The sequence below is a fragment of the Lygodium microphyllum genome, chromosome 29 (genome assembly GCF_053477565.2).
Source record: "Lygodium microphyllum isolate KBCC chromosome 29, Lygodium_microphyllum_v1.1.10, whole genome shotgun sequence".
Classification (NCBI taxonomy): domain Eukaryota; kingdom Viridiplantae; phylum Streptophyta; class Polypodiopsida; order Schizaeales; family Lygodiaceae; genus Lygodium; species Lygodium microphyllum.
This window is the reverse complement of record NC_141163.1, coordinates 30,091,898-30,101,679: the sequence shown is the minus strand read 5'-3', so window position 1 is coordinate 30,101,679 and position 9,782 is coordinate 30,091,898. Positions and strand designations below refer to the sequence as shown.

At 42.5% G+C, this 9,782-nt stretch overlaps 1 protein-coding gene across 3 annotated transcripts in view; it reads left to right on the top strand.

The window, feature by feature from the left end:
- Positions 1-2,375: 2,375 nt before the first annotated feature.
- The window catches only part of LOC148010490 (uncharacterized), a 164,170-nt gene continuing 156,763 nt past the window's right edge, over positions 2,376-9,782 (top strand). For all 3 annotated transcript variants that reach the window (XM_087672138.1, XM_087672137.1, XM_087672136.1), the window contains exons 1-2: positions 2,376-3,196; positions 3,309-3,440. In XM_087672138.1, the coding sequence (XP_087528264.1) occupies positions 3,179-3,196; positions 3,309-3,440 (150 nt within the window). In that variant the 5' untranslated portion in view covers positions 2,376-3,178. The remainder of the gene's footprint in view (positions 3,197-3,308; positions 3,441-9,782) is intronic.

Below are 9,782 nucleotides of genomic sequence, written 5' to 3'. Positions count from 1 at the left end.
GCTTTTGATTATTTAGACTGGTCTTTCATCGCAAAACTTATGTCTACTATGGGCTTTGGTACTCAGATGTCCCGCTTGATCTACACCATTAGTGTTGTGGCTTCTTCGCGAGTTATGCTAAATGGTGGTGTTACAGAACCATTTGTCCTTGCACGCTCTGTGAGACAGGGTTGCCCTTTGAGTCCTCTCTTCTTTGCCCTTGCGACTCATTCGGTTCTTTCGATGTTATCTTCTATGGCAGCTTCTACTCAGTTGGCTGGATTGTCTCTTCCTTTTGGACAGCACTTCATCAGTCAATCTTTGGCTGATGACAACTTTATGATTTTGCGTGCAGACAAGGACAATATTCGCAAGGCATTAGATGTTTGGATGCTCTTTAGTCATGCTTCTGGTCTTTGTATCAATGCTTTCAAATCAACCATTCTCAGTTGCTTGGAGTCCGACTTACAGTCATTGGGCTGGCAGGGACAGGTTGTTCCCCGTGGTTCCATTGTCAGGCATCTTGGGTACCCTTTGGGTGTTGATATTCGGCCAAAGCAACTACTAGAGTGGATTTCACAGAAACTGGAAGCTAAGTTTCTGTATTGGAAGTTGCAAGCTTGGCCCTTCCATGTTCGCCTCAAAGTGGCTCAGACAATTATGCTACCAATGCTCACATATTTCTTGCCATTGCTGCCTTGGACTACTACTACTTTGAATGCTCTTACTCGGCCCATTCATTTCATGTTATGGAAGAAGGATTCATTGCATGCATGCATTTCATGGATTTCTTGGTCGCATACATGTACCCCCAAACGCATGGGTGGTGGGGCTATTTTGGATGTCGAAACCCATATGCTGGCACTTCGTTGGTCTATTTTTTGTGCCATGTGCGTGGATCATCACCCGTGGGCCGTTATAGCCTGTTATTTTCTTGAGGACCGCGGGCTTCTGCATGGTAATACACAAATTCGGAGCTCCTAGTGGCATGTTCTTAATGCAGACTCTCGGTTTTCTAGTCCTTTCTCATCCCTGCTTGTTCATTTGGTCGGCTCTTGGAAATTGGTTCTCTAGAAGGCGCATTGGCATCCAGCGGAGGACCGCTTACATACTAACTCTTTTCAACTGGAATTGTTGGCAGCCTCGAGATTACTTTCGTGGGAAGGCAAACAGGAGCTCAGACCAAAATTTAACCACATGGCCCGTATGGGCTTGACTTCAGGTAGATGCCACCCTTGCCAGTCGTAATGTCTTGATATCGTTTCGTATAGCCAGGAGGCATTTTCGAATCCCTCGCGGATACCGTGATTTATGGGAATAGCTTTTGTTAGTGCTCCAGAGCAGGCAACCCTTTCCTGCCCCCTTGCTTTGGATCGTCCTTGGCAGGACTAGGACCTTGCAGGTTAGTTGAATTTGGAAAAGGCCTCAACTAACCAGGTGTACCATCTTCTGATTAAAGATCATCAATGGCTAGTTACTAAAGCTAATACTGTATGGGGATTGCAGAAATCTCAGTCATGGTGGAAGGCAACTATGATGGAGGGCTGGTTAAACAAGACACCTTTCAAATGCAAGATCTTTCTATGGAGGGTGATGATTGGTGGTCTTCCTCTTGCCTCGGCCCTTTCCAAGCGTCGAATCTCTAACGGCAATTGTTTCTTCTGTACCACTACTGTGGAATCGGCCCGTCATCGATTTATTTCTTGCCCTCTCGCTAAGAATATCTGGTCGCTCTTGTCAGCGATTTGGCGAGCTGTGGTTGGTTTCTTGCTAAGCCCTTTCGATTGGGTTTTTGTACGGCCAAAATACCCCACACCGGCACAGTTGTATATGAAGATCTTGTTCCACTTTCTTAGATACTGGGGATGCTGGCACAATTGGACCACTCGGAATGCCTTTCTTTTTTATTCGGCCTCTAATGTTCCGGGACACATTGCGAGGCTTAAAGGTCTCTTGCATTGGCAGATAGATCTCATTCGACACTCTGACTTGCTTCCTCGGGAGGACTTACTTCACTGGCATATGGCAATTTCCTCTGCGTCTTTGCCATGACTTGTGTAACTCTTTTATGGTTTCATACTGAGATTTTACACACGATGGCTTAGAGCCATCGTGTATCTTGTAATCATGTAAACTTGTACCTTTTTTTCGTAATTAATACAATTACCTTTTACGAAAAGAGAGAGAGAGAGAGAGAGTGTGTGTGTGTGTGAAACAATGAAATCACACACACACACACACACTCTCTCTCTCTAAATATGTTATATATGCTTGAACATCTATCACATTAAATATGTTTATCTATCACATTAAATATGTTTAGGTTTAGAGTATGTGTATAAGGTGAATCTCAATTGCGAGCTTAATTGTAACAATAGAATCCAAGGCATGGAACACCTAGGTCTTATTTTGTGCGCTAAGGAAAATTGGCAGACAAATACTTCACTATGGAATAAGGCGAGCCAAGAGCAAAGTCACTTAAGAATGGGATTATGGGGCAATGGACTGTTAGAGAGATGTACCGCAAGAATACGATTATGGCACCGGACTGTTAGAGAGATATGTCAGGGCAATGGTGAAAGAATGCATTATTGATTGAAAAGTATTATACCTTGGCAATGCAGAACAAAGTGCTCAACCAATCAAAGTGCTTGAAGTTGACGGAGAAGAAGTCTCATGGCAATCTAGTTATCAGGCGCTTGAAGATATAAGAGAAGCTTTGTATTACGGCAACAGGACAACAAGGTGCTTAATCAATCAATCGCTTCAATATGTCAGAGAAAGAGAAACTTCTGTTCACGGCAATGCATAACAATGTGCTTAATCAATCAAGCACTTGAAGGTATCTGAGATACTTGGGTGCCATGGCAATGCATAGAAATGGGCTTCATCAATAAAGCGCTTGAAGATATTAGAGAAATTTGTATATGATGCCAATGCATAACAATGTGCTTAGTCAATCAAGCGCTTGAAGATATCCGAGAAATTTGTGCAATGATGGCAATGGACAACAGGGTGCCTCATCAATTAAGCGTTTGAAGAATCAGAGAAATTTGTGTATCACAAAAATGGACAACAAAGTGCCTAATCATCCAGCACTTGAAGTTATCGGAGAAATTGTGTATCAAGGCAACGGATCAACGGACAACAAGGTTCCTGATCAGTAAAGCGCTTGAAGATATCATACAAATTGTGCATCATGGCAATGGACAACAAGGTGCTTTATCGTTCAAAGTGATCACTGATGTTTCTTTGTGGTTTGTGAGAATAAATTTGATTGAAGTTTGAAATATTGATTCTGTCTGCTTTCTTGCTGTGTTGCCTTTAAGGCCTTGCTGTGGGCAAAACCAGATAAGTCAGGAATTCTCTTGAAACGAGGGGGCGAGATAAAATCCTGGAAAAAGCGCCAGTTTGTGTTGAAGGATTCCTATCTTTTCTATTTCAAAGTCTTGGCTAGTGTGGTAAGTACAATACCTCAAAACTTGCACTTGCACTACTATAATAAGAATGGAGCATTGTGTGAAAATTAGGGTTTAGCAATTTGTAGTGCAGATTTAAGGAGCGGATTGTCAACGTGTGCTGACGATACCAGCGTATCTTTGGGTTTTCTTGAGACATGGAAACTAAATATTTCTAGACTAGGGGAATTCGTAGGTCTCTCCAGCTTGCTCACATTATGGACAAGAATGTTTGCAACAAGAATTTGGGGCATTCGTTGTTATATAAGGTGTGAAATGAGTAGCAATGTATCTGTCTATTTCTAACAGGGTAGAGATACAATATTGAAGAGGGGGGATTCTGGAGAGTGGTTAGACCGTGAGCTGGTGGTAAACAAAGCCAAGTAGTGTTTAAAGTCTTTGTGGTGTTTGAGACCAGCTGAGCTGATGGAGCGCTAGTGCTGCTTGAAGGCTCAGTGTGGGAAGGATCCTATGGAGTTACATGAGGCTAGGTTGCTCTTGTGAATAGCCATGATGACCTAGGTCCTCCAAACTTGACCAGTTGGCATGGAGGTGGTATAAATCGTCATCGTCATCTGATCTATTTTAGGAGGAGCTTGCTATACACTAGGAATCTGTAGGATGGTTGCTTCAACATGCTGGTGAGAAGTTTGAGAATCTGAGCAAGTGCATCATTATGGGTAAAGTTTTGCTAGATGTTGCATGTACAGTACACTACACACAATCTTGGAAATTCAGAAAGCTTAACACGCCACAGCCAAGTTGGGCAGCCCAATAAGTTGAAGCATTTTGCTCTGAGTTGATACAACTTGGTAAAATTCTATCTACACGTTTCTAATAGCCATAAGACCCATAGGGCAGCAATATTGCTCGAAGGGGAAGATATTCTGCTAGGAGGCCAAGGAAACAGACTGTAATATTGATGCTGGTCGTTTGGGATATCAAGTATTGTGGCTCACATTGGACAGGTTCAGTGGCATATAACCAGAGCTGCCACCCCATGTTAAACTTCACCTTTTATTTTGGGTAAAGGAGATTGTCAGTGGTGCTGTGATCAATTGGTTATTCCTCAATATAATATTGATGTTGAAGTTATGATATTTATTTACATGAACTTTTAAGGGTTCAGGGGTTTAGATATAGAAATAATCTTATCACAGAATACAAGATCAAGTGGAAGGATTGTGTCAAGGAGCATGCAGCATGGAAAACACTATTTACTCTCCAACGTGGAGTAACTAATTTTTTCATGAGGTCAAGAGTGAGGGGAGTTCTGTGCTGAGGGATTGCCAATCGAGGCACGCACTCAGTTGCCAGACATGTCCCATCCACCCAGCCATAACAACCTGGTATTCCATACCACTACCAATGAAAGAAAAATGCATAAGTGTCTCTCAAGCTAGAAAGAGTTCTCAAGCCCAATAGCTGCTATGTAACCTAAGACCACATCAATCTCTCAGAAGAAGAAAAGAGAATTTTATTAAAGGCACCTTAGGGGAAACCTCCCTGAGGTAAAAGACGAAGTACAAAGAAGGCGCTGTAAGTGGCCGCTAAGTATGTCATACATACAATGGTTGAGTGAATTACCAATTTGGTGGGAAAATGCCAAACTGTGTGGTGATAGGTGAAAGAAGGTACCAGAGTCCCCTGTCCACGTAAAAGCCTCTTTCCTGCTGAGGGAAACTCCTAGTGGTATAAGGCATGATGGGTGGATGGATGTGTTTAGGAATCTAGCTCATGGCTTGGTGGATTGCCGAGATGTGAGTGTGTTGCTGGTGACTCTCACATGGTTTAGGAGGTTAGATTTGGTTCCCACAAGCATGGATCCTTGGCACAAGTCAAATTCTTTTACAAGCTTTGTAAGTTTTACAAGTCAATATTCATATTCCAGTGATCAAAGACCAGCTTAGCAGACTTATGTGAGTAAGGTGACTTCTGATCAGTGTGAGTAACATGACTTACTGAAGACCAAGGTGACTTATGTGACCACTGTGACTTACGTGATCTGCAAAATTCAGACACAGACACTTTGGTTACCTTGGATGCATTGGTTCAGACATTGAGGTAAATTTTCCCCCATTTAATTCAGATTTCAATGTAGTTTTTGGTAAGTTTGTCGCACTTGGAGAAGCTGTTTGAAGCAGCTAATGTGGAGCTGTTCAAGAAATTTGGAAGCACAATTAAGAACTGCAAGGGTTGGAGGAGCTAGAGGGAGCTGCGCTAGCCAAAGGGCAATCCATTTTTGGGCAGTTTGAGTCTGTTCAGATGTTGTGGTAGCTTGAGAGGGTGGCAACTATGTATGCAACGAGGAACCATTTAAGAAGGTTGTGGAGGAATTAGAGATTGAGCTAAGGGTGCTTGCAACACAGGTGCTTGGTTTCTCTTAGAGAGAGGAGAGCCATTTGAGCTTGGCATGGGTGCACATTCAACTATGTAAGCATGCTTATAGAGACTGGGCATGAAAGGGGTGTGAATAGTGAACACAAACACATGAATACTTGGATAAATGGAATGTATATGCAAGGATATATACACGAACCTCTACATAAGTGAGGTATGAGATACAATGAAGCACACTGAGCAGTAGGACTGGTGCCAAGTGTGCTGAAGAAGCTGAAACAAGGATGATGCTTGGAAGTAGAGGGTGGAGCACAGGGTTAAAGGGCACTTGCAAAGGCAGTCCATGTAAAGAAATATTCGTCTATAGATAACAAACACAATTGTATGACAAAGCACAGATTGATAAAGTTCATAGTGAGGGTTAGGGTAACTCATAGAGACAATGAACACTTAAGAAGATAATGAATGAGTGAATACTGAATATATACAATGCTCAATGCAACAAATACACTATGCAAATATGAATATTGACCCCCGAACTCCCCTTTCCTAGGACCGGGGCAGAGTATATGAGCCGAGACTATGTTGTACTCTCATGGACCCTAAAATGCGGCATACAGCCTTGCGAGATGTCTAGCAACAACAAATGCAGTTCTGAGAGGCTGGATCAGTGTCAAGACAGGGTAGGCGGAAGTGAAAATCAGTACATGTAGGCTGAAATGATGACACGGCGGCCTGGTGATGTGTGCAGTTAGCAAAACGTAGGCTGAGACACCACATGGCAGTATAGTCGGCGTACAACTTATCACAACTTTTTCCTTTGACACCCATTGACATGTGCATCTGTTGCATGACCATGCTTATGCCCTTTGCATGTCTAAAATTCCAGTTACTTAAACTAGTTATGATCTATACACATGAATCATAACAATTGTGAGAATCGTAAGGGGTGCATCTACATGCCAAATCCCAACACTATTCTAACCACCAAGGCAAAGTAATGCATTAACTAAGCATAACCAATGCCTCATAGCAATGATATACCACATGATACTCATGTAAAGCATGCATCAACTACAAATAAATATACCTCATGCAAATGTACTTCTCTTACATCACCTATAAATGTACATTGCATACCATCCATGTATCCCATACATGCCTTGCAAATGTACATTACATCCAAATGTACATTTCATGTATTCATACATGTTAGTAGCCTTGCAAATATATAGTTTCAGAGCCTAGGTGCAAACCATACACATCTACATACAAACTCATAGTAACTAGTACACTGGATAGTGATCCCAATAGCAGAAATACTATCAAAATACAATACCTTAGATGCAAACAAAGTACATCCGAGATCCACTACATAACTGAGCTATCTATCACTAGGAGAGTGGAGGTGCAACCTCTTGCTTGAGTGGGTTCTAATTGAAACACATTAAGGTAAAGTGTAACATTGAGGATGATCTACCAAGTCATCTGTTGAGCTAAAACTGCATTAGCTTGACTTAAACAACCCCAAAGTATGCTTAATTAATGAAGAAACCTTATTATTTTAAAAAGAAACGCGATCCTAGAGAGTAATTGTGTCCCACATACCAAACCCTAATTTGGGTGCTTCAAACTTTCTATAAATAGGCATGCAGCCCATCACTCTCCCTCAATCTTGTTTTTGCAAGTCTTAAGGGTTGTATCTTTGTTGTTCATACCCCGTTCGTAGAGGACATTGCGGTCAGACCTTCCCCTTGTTGTATGCTACCATTTGGCGCGTGATTTCAGTCTCCCTCTCTACTTATTGGATGTCGCCTTCACCTTGGAGCTGTGGTCTTCACTCTAGAGCTGTTGCCACTTGTTGGGTTTGCGTTTGGTGCTGTCGCCACCTGTTAGAGCTATTGGCATTACTCTCCAGTTGTCACTTGGTCATTTGGCATCTGCTTTAGGTGTTTTCTCTCTTTTTACTTGTCGCTTGGTTCCTAGTGGCTATGTTTGCACTCAGTTGCTCTCAGCCAGTTTTTCTCTCTCCTTAGGTATCTACGTTTTTAGTCTTTCTCTCTCCTCACTGCCTGTCTACATTAGATCTAGCCTCTTTGGTTGCGTTTGTTGGTGTTCAATATACGGAGGCTACCTTGTTACATTTCGGGATCCGTTTTGGAGTATGACACACTCTCCAGCTCATAACGTCTGCCGTGATCCCAAAGATACGAGAGTTCGAGATTCAGTATTCACTGTATAGCGTGTTTGTTGCATGAGCATTGTATATTCGCTAGTCATTCACTTCATTATTCATTGTGCTTATTGTCTTCAAGTTATCCTAGCCCTAACTGTGTTCTGTGTTATCAGTTTTTGCTTTATTGTACGATTAGTTTTGTGCCTTCTGTGTTTAGAGCATTTCTTCACATGGTATTAGAGCTAGACACTCTCTAAGAAACCTTGGCATTTGATCAGAAAGCTCATCCATAGAAGTAGGAACAACAGAAGGGTTAGATGACGGACCCGTCGCATCAATTTGGATCATGAGCTCCAAAACTTCAAAATCATAGACAAAGAGGACTTAAAAGTCAAGATGGTTGAGTATTGGTGTCTCCTTGCTAAGTTCTCAATCACTAGGGCTCCTAAGTCCTCTGACGATCAGGTTACCTCGTTCCTTAACAAGCTGCCAAGAAAATATTTCTATTTTGTGCAGAAGGTGATTTCACAGCCTCAAATGTCTACATTTAATGAGCTTGAGTGTCAGTTGTAGCATTATGCATGATTATTCGATCAATTTCATAACATGTTCTCGATAGAGGGGGACTCTTGTTGCATCTTCTCAGAAGGGGTAGTAGGGCAAAGGCAAGGGCAAGGACAAACAAAATTCAAACTCAAATTAAAATCAAAATCAAAACAAGGCTAGTGAATCCCAAGGAACCACATAATCAACTCTCAAACCTGGATGGCAGAATGTGTGAAGAAAACTGCTAGGGTTTGCACTGAGGACACACAGTGTATGACCACGATAGAAACACAAAGAGACAGACACAAACACAGAGGGTAAAACTCAAACCCTAAATGCAAAAATCTAAACTCAAACACAGAAACTCAAACACAAAAAGAAGGGAGAGAGAGAACACAACTCTGAAGTGAATGAATGCTGTAAATGAATGTAAGAGTGTACAGAGTGCTCAAGGGCAGAGCAATGTTGGAGTGTGGCGTCCATCGGAGACGGATCCCAAGTCTGTGACCACCAGTCGTAGTGTAGGAGTGCTGAATAGTGAATGGAAGCAGGCTGGTCACCAAAACACAGCAGTTTGGAGGTTGGAAGCTGGTAAACGCAGCTGTGTACCACTGATCGGAGGCTGGAAATTGTGCACACTTTGCTGTAAACAGCAGGCTGAAACAGTTTCTGATGTGGCTGGCGATGACTGGATGATCAGATTGCAGCAGATGATGATGTAGCCAGCAGCTGACGTCAATATGGATGAAGGCGCTAGCAGCACGAGCAAACACAGATGGAGTGGCAGCAGTCTTGAGGGCTGGACAGCCACGTAGGAGGAGGTTGATGGCTGAAATCTGCACGTGGAGTAAGAAACCTGCACGGGCGGAATAAATCTGAATGGGGGTAGCTTGTCTATTTATAGATGTGGAAGGGTGCTCCAAAATTTAGGGTTTCCATTGAACTCTCTCAAACCGCTCCCTATTTTAGCGTTTCCACTAAACTCTCTCGAACCGCTTCCCATTTTAGGGTTTTACTGTAAAAGAGCATTTTTTAGTGTGTTTTGAGACTGTTTAAGAGGCTAATCGGCAAGTAATGCATGTTTTAGCTCAACACCCCCTCTCAGGCCCAAAATTGAGCAGAAAGGTTAGGCTAACCACTGTGATGTTTATTTACCCCAAGACGTCTCACCCCAAAGCAGCTAGGGCATCGGGCAAAGGGTGCACGTCGGCTACTCAGTAGCCTACCAAGACTATAGAGGCGATGGTTATCTTACCAAGGGAGTTCAAGTAGTCACCTCAGAG